This window comes from Myxocyprinus asiaticus, chromosome 6, assembly GCF_019703515.2.
Source record: "Myxocyprinus asiaticus isolate MX2 ecotype Aquarium Trade chromosome 6, UBuf_Myxa_2, whole genome shotgun sequence".
Classification (NCBI taxonomy): Eukaryota; Metazoa; Chordata; class Actinopteri; order Cypriniformes; family Catostomidae; genus Myxocyprinus; species Myxocyprinus asiaticus.
In genome coordinates this window covers 13554216-13568967 of record NC_059349.1, presented here as the reverse complement: position 1 = coordinate 13568967, position 14752 = coordinate 13554216, and the positions used below count along the sequence as shown (strand labels likewise).

General features: G+C 35.5%; 1 protein-coding gene across 2 annotated transcripts in view; it reads right to left on the bottom strand.

The window, feature by feature from the left end:
* Nucleotides 1–4405: 4405 nt before the first annotated feature.
* Nucleotides 4406–14752, bottom strand: part of LOC127442466 (tyrosine-protein kinase JAK1-like) — a 49908-nt gene continuing 39561 nt past the window's right edge. For both annotated transcript variants that reach the window (XM_051700517.1, XM_051700518.1), the window contains 9 exons: nucleotides 13854–14005; nucleotides 13536–13695; nucleotides 12961–13055; nucleotides 9031–9214; nucleotides 8800–8924; nucleotides 8484–8656; nucleotides 6580–6697; nucleotides 6330–6440; nucleotides 4406–5199 (listed from right to left, as the gene is read on the bottom strand). In XM_051700517.1, coding sequence (XP_051556477.1) covers nucleotides 5092–5199; nucleotides 6330–6440; nucleotides 6580–6697; nucleotides 8484–8656; nucleotides 8800–8924; nucleotides 9031–9214; nucleotides 12961–13055; nucleotides 13536–13695; nucleotides 13854–14005 — 1226 coding nt within the window. In that variant the 3' untranslated portion in view covers nucleotides 4406–5091. The remainder of the gene's footprint in view (nucleotides 5200–6329; nucleotides 6441–6579; nucleotides 6698–8483; nucleotides 8657–8799; nucleotides 8925–9030; nucleotides 9215–12960; nucleotides 13056–13535; nucleotides 13696–13853; nucleotides 14006–14752) is intronic.

Below are 14752 nucleotides of genomic sequence, written 5' to 3'. Positions count from 1 at the left end.
TAAAATTTGGGGGGAAATGTATTTTTAATGTAACTGTAAACTGTGCTGTTCCAGCACTGACTGAAATACAGGGAGTAAAAATATATATTAATTAGGGGTTTCTGTGTTCTCAAAGGCTTTGTCAATAAATTTGCCATAATATTATTTTGTTGAAAGCTTTTTCACATCTGTGACACTTATTTTACAGTTTTCCATCTCTTATGTTTATATAAAGTCTGAATAAATGTTTCTTTTTCCTAGCGATACTCAGAGAGGTTATATTTCATTAAAGTAATGCAAATACTAGGATCAATTAATTAATTAATATTTCTAGTGATACAATGGCAAACCGAGGAACTTTCTCCTGCAGCTCAGTGTATTGTAAAAACACTCTTTCCACTAGCCAGTGGAAACAGAAAGTAAAATCAGACAGAAGACCAGACCTGGATGTTTTTCACGTTATGCTTTTTATAAGCCTATTTTCACACTTTTTTCAAACTGGAAGCATCTCACATGCTGTCCTCTTCTCCATCAACACAAGTCTTTATGAACCACATGAGGAACAGCAAAGAACTGGAGAGTGAGAACATCTTCTGAATTACCAGCCCCATCTTTCACATGATAACATTTACATCAGAGTGCACTGTAATACATTTAGACAATGATTTTTGTCCTTTCCATTACAGATGCTGATGCGAGTGTGGAAATGGACTCAGACAAGAGGCAAGACCACAATTCTTGTTGTCACATTATCTTTCTGTATTTTCATTTTTTGTTACTTACATTCATGTTTTGTAATATAATTTTTTTTTTTTTTTTTAACAAGACGTATGTTTGAGGAGTATTTTAACATGTGGATGAAGATTGCCACCATTAACCCAGACCTTCTGATGAGAAGAGACTGTAAGTACTTTCATAGGAGAATATAAGTACTTTAAATCATACTGGGAGACCCACTAAATATCAACATATGGGTTTTGCATACATGAAAATGTTAACCTATGGTTAAAAAAATAAATACTACTGGGATATCATGTTTTATTTATGTTACCCTGCAGTAAGTAATTCACACTGCATAGCTTTGGCAATCAATTTCGGGGTTATCACCACTTTTAGTCTAGAATTGGCCAGGACTTCACAAGGCTTAAAAGTCTTTTAAAAAATGGCCTTAACCTGTGGTTAAAAAAGATGCTAGACAATGTGACCCAGTGGTTTATTTGTAATCTTTGCCACATGCAATCCTTGCAACCACAAATCAGTTTTGAAGAATGGATTATGTACTGTAGAATTGCACGAGGTGAACTCTTTAAAGGGATCATTTACTCACCCTCATGCCATCCCAGATATGTATGAATTTCTTTCTGCTGCTGAACACAAATTAAGATTTATAGAAAAATATTTCAGCTCTGTAGGTCCATACAATGCAAGTGAATGGTGACCAAAACTTTGAAGCTCCAAAAAGCACATAAAGGCAGCATAAAAGTAATCCATATAACTCCAGTGGTTAAATCGATATCTTCAAAAGCGATATGATAAGTGTGGGTGAGAAACAGATCAATATTTGTGTCCTGTTTAACTACTGGAAAAATTGACATTTATTCATTTTAATATCCTATATATTTTGTATGTGTTGAAACTTGACACCGGGCTACGCACCTCGGAAAGAGCACCGGTTTAGATTGGTTTCATGCTGAAGAGCACTATGAAGTAAGTTTTTTACATAAGGTACTCTCTCACAAATACGAGTGTAAATGTCTACATCATCATATACTGTATGTCTAAAGGATTGAAGGATTTTGTCATGCAAAATATGAGCTCATTGATGTCATAAAATATCAGTCTGCTTTTTTATTCCAACCGTTACTCCTGGTCGGAGGCTTCTGTAAATATTTAGTTTACACATTGGGTTATGTCCTACCTAAGTTTAATGGTGCAATGCTAAAATATTTAGTTGTGCGTAAATTGTGACTTAGTGCCCATTTATGCCAAAACTAGGCAAAGATGTAACTTACGTATAGCTGGTGCAACCGGCCCCAACAGAAGAAAGTCATACACATTTGGGATGACATGAGGGTGAATAAATGATAAGGAATTTTCTTTTTTGGGTGAACTATCCCTTTAAGATGTGTTCAAATGAAGAGATGGTCCACAAAAATTCATTTATATTTTTATTATAGCTTTGGATGAACTTCTCAGATATACAGAGCTGTTTGAAATCCATTTTGGGTCAACTGGCAGTGAGACAGAATATCTTGTTCAAGCACAGCGTAATACGTAAGTTGGTTTAAAGAACTACAGTCCAATGTTTCCACTCATTACATATAAATTCAGTTATTATTCAAACAATATTTAGAAATGTAAACATACTTTCAGTTAAATATAGTAGTAGTGATGTCATACCTTACTGTGATCTCTTGTTTGTGTAAAGGTAATTGCATTCATAAAAAATAAAAAAAAACTCATCAGGATATCAACTTGAGGCCTTGGTTTTGATACTTTGTTAATTTCAGGGTTTCCACCGTCACGGAAAACCTGGAAATATGAGGGAAATTTAAACCTTTAATACATACCTCAGGTCTTTAGTGACCAGGGACCTCATTCATTGTTTGGAGTTATATCCCCACCTCTTTAGTATTCCTTAACCTTTCTCTTTTGAATACAGTATTGTAACAAACAAACAAAATAATGGCAAAATCGCAAACAAATATATATTTTTTACAACTGCTTTATAACCAAAAGTGTTAAAAGACCAGTGTCATTAAAGACCAGAGATATGTAATAGTGTCACATTTTTGTGCTTCCATAAATCATATTTTCATGATTATTTCACATTTCTATATAAGTTTACTACCACAGGATATCTATTTCATTGTTTAGTACAAGACAAATGAGTAATATATTCATTCAAATCACTTTGATTTTCTGTGACAGTGGTGAATTATCATTATTCCATTTGCGTGTTCACATTTCTTACTCAAGGTGGTGCTGTTGTTTGTGATTGACTTGATTTACATTTGACATTACTATTTGATGAAGAAACAACGTGGAAGTAAACTATAGCAAGTGTAACACATGAACAGTATGATTTGGCTATTGTCAGTTTTGTTTAACAGCCAGTTGCGTCTCATGAAATTTCAGTGTGGAAGCAATGAAACTTGTTCTAGATTTGTTGCATCATCTCTTTGATATATGAAAAATATATTATATTCTTTTATATTCTAATTGTCTTGAAAATATTTTGAAATTTTGACACACTGAACTTTGACACTTTGAATGTTGTCAAAGAATCACAATGAAAAAAAGTCCAACTTATAATTTGCATTATGGCAATATGGATCCATGATATATTACTCAATGGATATAATGTGCTTTAATTTTTGAATTTGAATGTCCCTATAATGAAAAAATTACCTATTATTTTAAGTTTTAAGGTCATTACGTACAACCCTATTCAGAAGCTTTTGAAGAAAGACACCAAAAAGAAACTGACACAGGTGGAAAACATGAGGCAGATCTATATGCTGCACAAAGCATCAGGTGATTTCTCCTTTAGATTACTATTTGTATTCTTTCAGAGATCTCGTCTCATCAAAGTATCTAACACAACAGCCTGTTATGTGAATCCCACCAGAATTGCAGACCTCCCAGATTCCTGGTTCTGATCAGAGCCCTGAAGGCAAAAAACACTGGGAGCGAGAAATGGATGAGCTGGTGGCATGGACTCACTCGCTCTCTTTGAAAGAACTGAATGACCTATGACCTATATCAATAACCTAATGCAGATGGCACCACAAGTGATCTAATAAAAGCAAGTAAAAACTGGTTTTCTTTGAGGTACATTGTACACAGTATTGGGGTTAATCTAATTACAAAGCAATTAGTTACTGTAATCTAATTCCTTTTTAGTCAAAAAAAGGTAGTGTAATGCATTACATTTTAAATTCTTGTAATCAGATTACAGACTTTCAATGAATTTAATTACTTTTAAGTACATTATAGGGTTATGCTTATTTCTAATATATTATTAATGTAGAATACATGAATTATGCCCAGTAAAGAGCCATTGTGAAGGAGAATATGAGGTGCTGAGTGTATGACTTGTGTGCAACAATGATACTATTTTGAATTTGTTGAGCGGAAAAGTGTTTTAGAAAGTAACTTAAAAGTAAAGTCATTAGTACTGTGATTACTTTATCAGTGAAGTAATTAGTAAAGTAATCTGATTACAATTTTAGAGAAATAATTAATAATTTACTATTTTTAAGTACTTTTTTAAGTAACACTGATTGTACATATACAGTACATCCCATAGGTTTTTACAATCAAATATATGTCCTTTTAGGACACATTATACACAATAATTAAATTCAGTAAGACTTTTTTAAAACAATAGTAAAATGAAATGACAAACTATTCATGTATACACTCCCAATTTTCAACAGAAGATTTATTGAAAAATACATATTTCTGAAGAATTTGGATTCTTACATGAAGCAACAAGGAATAGTTAACATTTAAATGCAGAAAACATTACATTCATTAGAACACAAAAAGCAAAATATCACATCTGGTAAGAGAAGCATATCCATCAAACTCTAATTGGATGTTATTTTAAAATATACCCAAATACTGTATGCTTCCTGTGATATACTGGCTTTTCTATGTTTATCTTTCATAATTCATAAACTTTAATATATGAAATGTATTTCTATCAATTGAGTTTTCTAGTACTTGATTTTCTGTAAATGTTGAGTGGTAGGAACCTAGAAAGAATACGCAGTATGAACAGAGCCTATTTTTTTCTGCTCAAGAAGAGGTAGATACATAATTGGCAATGATTTGAAATGATTTGAAAACGTAACATACATTATAAAATGGATAATTCCACTACTTGATGCTGATTAGTCAATACGGCATTGCAGTCATGCCAAAACACACAATATAGTAACAGCTGTTTCTAGTAATACAGAAACACCTGTTCATCTACTGTACAGTAGCTCCTGTGTATATCACTGTGTGGCAACCATAAAGGCCAATCATCAATTGTAAGTGCCTTACCCAACAAAAATGAATTTTTAGCATGACTGTAGTTGGTGATCTGGTGGAAAGAGGTTAGATGTCTTCTCTAGAAAGAAGGAACTCAAACTCTTTTATCAGGCTCTTGAAGTCGGCTCTATTCTCTGGGGCGTGTTTCCAACAATTGAGCATCTGAGTGTACACCTACAGATATAGACAGCTCATAGGTATAAGCATCTGGACTACAATGTTGACTAGAATTCTTTTAATCCCATGTTGTACAGTTTTCTACTTCTACAACATCTTTACTCTTGTACTTAACCAAAGCAGAAATAATTTTATTGAACTTTGAGAGTCAATGTAATATAATATAACAATTTTGTACGCATACTTGCAACAAACACAAACATTTATTTATGGGTGATTCTTCAATTAGTTGAATTTTGTTGTCCCCTTGGATGATTTTATAGAATTGTATTATAATATGGATAGATTATAATAGTTGAAATCTTTTTTATTGTGTTTCTTTATTACTTTTTCTTCATTTTTAAGAGAATTTAGCAATTTGGGGCTTCTCCCCTATCTAGACTTTTTAAATTCTCCTCTATACTACATTTATAAAAATCATTCAAATCAAGGAAATTTGCACATTTTCCTACGGTACGGAGCCCCTTAGAGGACAGGGCAGGATTTTTTTTTCTGAAATAGTTTTGCGTGCCCTCACAATAGTTTGCATTCCTTCGCAATACGTTTTGCGTGCCCTCGTAATAGTGCGTTCCCTCACAATAAGTTTCCTGTGCCCTCGTAATAGTTTGTGTTCCCTCGCAATACGTTTTACGTGCCCTCACTATAATTTGCATTCCCTCGCAATAAGTTATGCATGCCCTCGCAATAGTTTGCATTCCCTTGCAATAGTTTTGCGTGCCCTCACAATAGTTTGCGTTCTCTCTTAATAAGTATTGCATGCCCTCGCAATATGTTTTGCATTCCCTCGCAATAAGTTTTGCTGTCCTCTAAAGGCTTTTAATTCGTTTGAGTTTTCAATGTGCAATGTGCATAGTATTGGGGACATAAAAATGATATTATTGGGAACAATCACTGTCCAAAAGAACTTTTAGAGAATTTAGATTTTCCAAATACCTTTCAGATCAGATTTTTTTCCAGGAAATGTGATAAAAGTTTTAACTTAGATAAAACATAGTTTTAAGATTTCTAGAATTCAAAAGTGCCCCTAATTGAAGAATCACCCTTATACACTCTATGTATAAGGTTGTTTTGTCCCTGGAGTTGGATGTGAGGCTGTTCCTCAGGGGTGAGCACATACAGTAGCTTACCATTTCAGGGCAGGATGGTGGGCATGGCATCCTCCAACCTTCCTCAAGAGCCTTCACTAGTTTAGTCATCGTCATCTGCCCGTGAGATCGACCAATCCTCTGCAGGAATATCTATTAGAGAGAAAAGCACAGATTTAGCAATGTATGCCTACAGGAATTAGCAAATGACAGCCAGTATGTTTATCAAATTCAGAATATTTAAAAGTGAACTATGTCATGACTTAAAACTCAATTAGGTGCGAAGGCTCACCTGAGGAGGGCTGCTATCGCGGTCACAGTAGGTCACAAGCTCATAGAGGGTGACCCCAAACGACCACACATCAGATGCCTTATAGAATTTTCGTTGAATCAGACACTCTGGGGCATACCTACACATATGAAAACCAGCAAGTTTGTAGAGCAATCCATTGACCAAACATGTATGTGACCTGTTTGGCTATTTATTTATTTTTTCAAGATGAATTGACTAGGGAATACTTGACTCTGCAACATTGACTAGCGCATATTCAATGTGGTAATGTGGCCATGACTGTATACACAGATGAGCCAAAACATTATGACCACTCACAGGTGAAGTAAATAACATTGATCATCTCCTAACAAGGCCACATGTCAAGGTCTGGGTTGATTAGATGGTAAGCGAACAATCAGTTCTCAAACTCAACGTGGGCAGGAGTAAAGACCTGAGTGACTTTGACAAGGGCCAAATTGTTATGGCCAGACGACTGGGTCAGAACATCTCTGAAACGGCAAGGCTTGTGGGGTGCTCCCAGTCAGCAGTGGTAAGTACCTACCAACAGTGGTCCGAGGAGGGACAAACCACAAACCGGCGGCAGGGTGTTGGACGCCCAAGGCTCATCGATGCGCAAGGGCAACAAAGGCTATCCCATCTGGTCTGAACCGACAGGAGGTCTACTGTGGCACAAGTCACAGAACATTTTAATGATGGTTATGGGAGGAATGTGTCACAACACATAGTAAATTGCACCCTTCTGCGTATGGGGCTGCGTAGCTGCTGACCAGACGAGTGCCCATGATGACTCCTGTCCACCATCGCAAGCATCGCAACCTACAATGGGCACGTGGGCATCGGAACTGGACGTTGGTGCAATGGAAGAAGGTTGCCTTGTCCAATGAGTCCCGTTTTCTTTTACATCACGTGGACAGCCATGTACATGTGCGCCTTTAACCTGGGGAAGTGATGGCACCAGGATGAACTCTGGGAAGACAACAAGCCGGTGGAGGGAGCGTGATTCTTTGGGCAATGTTCTGCTGGGAAACCCTAGGTCTGGCCATTCATGTGGACGTCAATTTGACACGTGTCACCTACCTAAACATTGTTGCAGACCAGGTACACCCCTTCATGGCAATGATGGCAGTGGCCTCTTTCAGCAGGATAATGCGTCCTGCCACACTGCACACATTGTTTGGGAATGGTTCGAAGAGTTCGAAGTGTTGCCCTGGCCTCCAAATTCCCCAGTTCTCAATCCGATTGAGCATCTGTGGGATGTCCTGGACCAACAAGTCCAATCCATGGTCCACCTCGCAACTTACAGGACTTGAAGGATCTGCTGCTACTGTCTTGGTGCCAGATACCACAGGACACCTTCAGGGGTCTTGTAGAGTCCATGCCTCGGCGGGTCAGCGCTGTTCTGGCAGCACGCGGAGGACCAACAGCATATTAGGCAGGTGGTCATAATGTTATGGCTCATCAGTGTATGTCTATATGATATGTTTATCTCAACACATTTTTCATCCTTAAAGGCTCTTGTGTATAGAACTACTTCCTTACACCACCTATTTAGTTTCTTGCTTAGAAACAGACCAAGTTTACTAGTTCACTACTAGTTCGAAAGTGTTTGTAACAATTCAGAAAAACTGTGACAAATTGAGACTAATGCAGACTCTACTGCACTTCATAGCTACTACTTCATGCAATTATTGAAAATTGGTCAACACCTTTGTAACCAAATTTACACTGAAACATAAGTTACTTGATATTAACTTCTTGTTTATAGAACTGTTGTATTAAAAACTCCCAATCATGCTTGCATGATATTGCTTAATTATTGAGAGCATTTAAGTGTACAAGATGATTGAAAATATTAAAACACATATAGCATTCAATCTAAGCAGAAATGAATGTTCCCTTACCAGTAAACAGGACTGTCCTGTTCTTCTGTCACTCTGTAATAGACCTCATTTTCTTTGATGCTCTTAGTCAGGCCAAAGTCTCCGATCTTCACCAGACTTTCATTCTCCACTAACACATTCCTCGCTGCCAGATCCCTGTGGATGTAGTTTTGAGATCCCAGATACTCCATACCCTGATAAACAACACACAGCAAAAGAAAAAGATCATACCCACAATATTTCTATTCCTGGCTAGTGATTTGTCAAAGTGTTATTCCTAGTTACAGTACCTTTAGCTTAGAAATAAGGTAAAATCTGTTGAACTCGCTAAAATTACCTGACATATTTGAAGAGCATAAAGCAGCAGTTTCTTGTGGTTGACATTAGATTTGTTGCGGGGCAGGTATTCCTTCAGACTGCCAGAAGGCAAATACTCCATAATGAGCTTGATGTTTATTCCTCCTGAAAGGTATACATTCAACACAAGCAATATGAAACTGTGTATTTATAAAAAGGGTGTTCAATTGGTTTAAAACAGAGACTTTTTTGTGTATGCTTCATGATTTACCCTCTTCGTTGCAGATGCCTTTGTATTTGACAATGTTTTCATGGTAGAGGTTTCTGATGGTGTTGATCTCTCTTCTCAGGTTGCTGCTCTCATTCTCTGTTTTCAAAGATTTGACGGCCACCAGCTCACCCGTCTGATCTCCATTAGGGTCGTACAGACACAGCTCCACCATCCCAAAGTTACCCTGCACAAGATGAACAGAGCACAGTATAATAAAAAAAATAATAAGGATTATAGGAATGAGGATTGATGACTCTGAGTGGGAATGTGGTAAAAATATTAAAATAAATAACATCTCTGTGTGATAATCTTTATTTCAATTTTTGGACGGCAAAACAAAAACCAAAACTGTATTAATCAAAAGTGAATCTTCCCATCTAAAACGTAAATAAAAAGACTGGCATGTGGTCCAAATTGCAACATCTATCAGCTAAAAGTATGATTAACCCTTCTAAACAAAACTGTGCGGTATTCCTTTTGGAATTTCAATCATAATTTTAAACAAATACTAAAGCATCATAGTGGGAATTCAGTGGAAATCCTAAAGGATTTTTCAGACTTATGGATCTTGTGAAAATTAGAAGTCCTGATTCCAGAAAGATTTTAAATTCCCTTCAATGCCCTACAATGGTATTTTATTCTCTCAGTGATCATAATAGTCCTACTGTTTGTATCACTGCGCTTGTGTTCGTGGCATTTTTTTTCAGTGCAAATGTTCATTCCAAACAAGCTTTTGATGGATTCCCATGCCGCTATTCACACCGGTCTGACAAATCGTCCGCCGACAATCCGAAGGTTTTTTCACAGAGAGCAGTACGTTTTTCTTCTTCGGAGTGCGATGAAAACAGATTGACCAATGAGATACAAACTTTTTATCATCTTTCAAGAGTGTCGAGGCTGCTCCACAATCCAGCACGTTAGTGGCGCTAATCAACTGGCAAACACAGGTGCTGTGCTCTTTTACTCGTCACACACAAAAACTCTGAATTCAATGCAAATATGCAGTAAATAAATAATATAGAAGCTGTAAACACATTCTTTCTTTATTAGAATATTTATGTAATGTGCTAATACCTCATATTATAGAGTATACCTGCTGTTTTGTCTTAATGTACATTATTTAATATATATATACACTACCGGTCAAAAGTTTTGAAACACTTGACTGAAATGTTTCTCATGATCTTAAAAATCTTTTTATCTGAAGGCGTATGCTTAAATGTTTGAAATTAGTTTTGTAGACAAAAATATAATTGTGCCACCATATTAATTTATTTCATTATAAAACTAAAATTGAATGAAAAAAAAAAAAGTTTTTGAAATTGATGACTTGGACCAAATAATAAAGAAAAGCAGCCAATAAGTGCCCAACATAGATGAGAACTCCTTCAATACAGTTTAAAAAGCATCCCAGGGTGATACCTCAAGAAGTTGGTTGTGAAAATATCAAGAGTACATTTCTGCAAATTCTAGGCAAAGGGTACATTTTGGCAAAAAATGTACTTTGAAGATGCTAAAATATAACACAGTTTTGATTTATTTTGAATTTTGTTTAGTCACAACATAATTCCCATAGTTCCATTTATGTTATTCCATAGTTTGATGACTTTACTATTATTCTAAAATGTGAAGAAAAAAATATATTTTTAAAGAATGAGTGTTTCAAAACTTTTGACCGGTAGCGGAGAAAATTCACGGATCATAATTTCTTTTTTCTAGTAAGACCTTTGATATTAGGGCAAAAATCATATTCTTGATAATAATTTTTGTATTGTTTTCCTGTAAAAATATCTAAAAATCCTTAAAACAAGATTTATCTTGCTTTAGAAACAACATTACATAAGATATTTAGGTTTTTCAGAGAGTGTAGTTTTAACGTGTATTTTGTCTTACTGTACTGGCAGAGTTTTTATAGTCAAAACAAGTGAAAAAATCTACCAGTGTTGAAGAAGTAATCCAAAGTATTTAGAATACGTTACTGACCTTGAGTAATCTAACGAAATACATTACAAATTACATTTTACAGCATGTATTCTGTAATCTGTAGTGGAATACATTTCAAAAGTAACCCTCTCTACCCTGTATATATATATATATATATATATATATATATATATATATATATTACTGTGCCTGTTATATTATCCAATATAATAATATATTATCTAATGTTATATTATTTTCAGCTATTTGTTTGTACTAGCTTGTAGTAAAATATTGCATGAAAAACAATATTTTACTACAGGTGTAGACAAATGAATTGCAGAACCTCACTGCTATTTTTATTGCAAGGATAATACAACACAAAGTATTTCTGTAATTGTGCTCTTTTTTTCACCATGCACAAGAAACCCTGAATTCAATACAAATATACAATAATTAAATAAAGAAAATACCTTGAACTTGTGTTTTTATTTAAATATATTTTTAATGTTATGCATCATATTTTTTTTCCCTGATTTACCTTAATGTACATTATTCTTCGTGTATTTATATCACTGTACCTTATGTTATATTATACAGGCATTAAAAAAAAGAGAGGATGGGTTCGGGAGTCCATTTGGAATATTCTCATAGCAAAATGTGCAAATATAAAGAGGAGGTATAAATATGCAACAGCGCTCTTTACTCATCTCACTCGTATAAAAAACGGATTCTGAATTCCTTAAAATGCAGTAAAAACATAGAAAGGATATTATGAAAAGGTTAAAGCAAATTCGTTAAATAAATGTATTCACTCTCAGTGGGGCATGTGGTGAGTTGTGCGTGGATGCCACGGAGAATGGTGTGAAGCCTCCACACGCGCTATGTCTCCGCGGTAACGCGCTCAACAAGCCACGAGATAAAATGCGCGGATTGACAGTCTCAGACGCTGAGGCATCTGAGATTCGTCCTCCGCCACCCGGATTGAGAAGACTATGTCCACTACAAGGACTTACAGTGCATTGGGAATTGGGCATTCCAAATGGGGGAGAAAAAGTGGAGAGAATAAAAAAAAAGAAAAAAAAGAAAAAAAAAGATTTGAGCCAGCAGGCAGTAACTAAAGACTGTCTTTTATGTGTATATATGTTTATGAGGAAGTTGAGTTGGCATTGCAAGCGACTGAGTTGTTAAAAGTAAGTGAAATACTCATAGGACAATTCAGATAGCATGTTTGACAGCATCACTCCACGATTGGAGCGGGTTACTATCACACTACAGCTGAGGAATAGAGCTAAACTAGCAGCTGCAACAGACACAGATAATCACACACTCAGTCTCTCTCTCTAAGGTATGCAATGCACAGGGGCGCCATGTAAAAAGGGGCACCAGCGGCTCACTAAAGGTGGTGCAATTGGCCTCCTCGACCCCTCCAACATCACCCCCACCCCCACGCTCAACACTTATAATGGATGACACTCCCCCACAAACGCTTATAATGGATGACACTCCCCCCACCTCGCTTGACAGATACATGGGGCACAAAATTTAGTTTTGCATACCTGCTCGAAAAATGTATAGTTGCGCCCCTGGGACAGTCCTTAGTTTTTCCCTACTTATTTATTTACTTTCGTCAAAACTGAGTATAAATATATCACACTCCCAATTGTGCTGTATTGTCCATCTATCAGCACGCCTGTGATTACCTGTATCAAGAGGCCTCTGAATCACAGCCATGATGATAGATAAACATACAGCACTCTTGCTCAAGTGATATTTGTTTACTAAAATGTGTTCTAAAAGCTCTTGTTTGTTTAGTGTTTTGGTGTTATAAATAAATAAAAGGAAAATTCCTATAAGAAATTACCATTAATATCCTTTAGAATTGGTTCTAAATTATATAGAATTATACAGAAATTCCGATAAGAATCCTGTATACATTCCTTTAGGATTATTGACCAGGGAAGTATAACAGTACATGACAATCATAGACCTAGAGAAGTCCAGTACCTCTCCGAGTTTCCGAATTTTCTTGAGGAATCTCCTCTTGAAATCTGCGGGATCAGTCTCCTGTGGAGGAATTACTCCTGATAAAATGGGAAGTTCTGTAGGTAAAACATGAAGGAATTATGTTAACAGAAGTGTCTGATTTGAATGGTAAAGTTTAAGGGCATATTTCACTGCCCAAATCTCATTCTTATTACTGTAAAACATGAAGACAATCATCCTTTCCAAACAATGTATACAGCAGAAATGTAATAAAAAAAACTTTAAAAAAAAACACTGCCATGATCTATACTTACAATTATTTTTTACAATTGTACTTTATAATTTAAATAATATATAATTTTTTGTTTTGCATTACAGTACGTTACTGATAATTAAGGGAGAAGGGTTTAAATGTGCTTAATCTTCATGAAAATAATTTAAGTCATAATGGTCCTAAAAAGGATTAATTTGGGTGTAAAATATGACCTGTACATTTCCTGCTAGTTTTTATGAGATTCGTCCTTATAGTAAGTAAACTTAATGACTACAAATGAAATGTCTACTTTTTACTAAATAAATCTGTATAAAATGGATACCCTGCTCTCGCTGCTCTTTGATATGGTCCAGCTCTCTCACTATGGCTCGGAAGAACGGTCTCTTTCTGGGATCATAGTTCATGCACTGGGAAATCAGATCTGCCAGTTCACTGATGCTGGGAGTGACGAGTGTACCACACACCTCGTAGAATCGCTCTTTCTAAGAGCACACACAGAAATTTTTCATAAAACAATTTCTCATCTGAAACTAATTATATTATGTTTGGAGGGCTTTCTATATCAATACAACAATTTCTTCTTTGGTCAAGTACAAATGTAGTGATGTAGCAGAAGGGTTATACAGGAAGAGCTAAGCACCTCTGAGAGTTTCTTGTCACGCAGCGGCACCTCTCCATTGTAGCAGATCTCCCACAGTGTGGTTCCAAAGCCCCACTTGTCTGCAGCAATGTTTAGCGCTGTGATGTTATTTACACACTCTGGGGCAATCCAGGGGATCCTGTCAATACACTCTGTTCACAGGCACAATGATGGGTGTAAGCAGTGCAAAATGAGAATGGAATAGAAATGGCTGACAACATTTATTGCATGTTACAACTAGGGGTGTAAAAATGTACTTATCTGATAACTGAAAATTCAATGCATCAAATACATTCAGAGTAGAGCCCGACTGATATGGGATTTTTGAGACCAATACTGATACAGATTTTAGAGGGGGAAAATTCACTGATTACCGATATGGTGACCGATATAGATAATTTTTGAGCTGGAATGAAAACAGACCTTTTCTATGTGGATTGTGCACCAATTTTGCACCCATATGACTATGCAAAGGTACTCAGAAGGCTGCTTTCTTAAACAAATAATTTTATCAAAGAACATTTGACATTATTATTATACATTGTCAACCAATTCTAGAAATGAACACTGAGAAAATAAAGAATAAATAAAAATGCAATAAATAGCTTAATAAACATCAGTACTGTTAGTATAAGTCAATTGCTGACCATTAAAATAAAGAATAAATAAAATAAAATACAAATCAGTACTGTATGTTTAGTATCAGTCAATTGCTGACCATTTAAATAAAGAATAAAAATACAATAAATAGCTAAATAAACATCAGTACTGTTAGTATAAGTCAACTGCTGATCATTTAAATAAAGAATAATTAAAATAAATAAAATAAAATAAAAAATTAGTACTGTATGTTTAGTAACAGTCAAATGCTGACCATTAAAATAAAGAATAAATAAAAA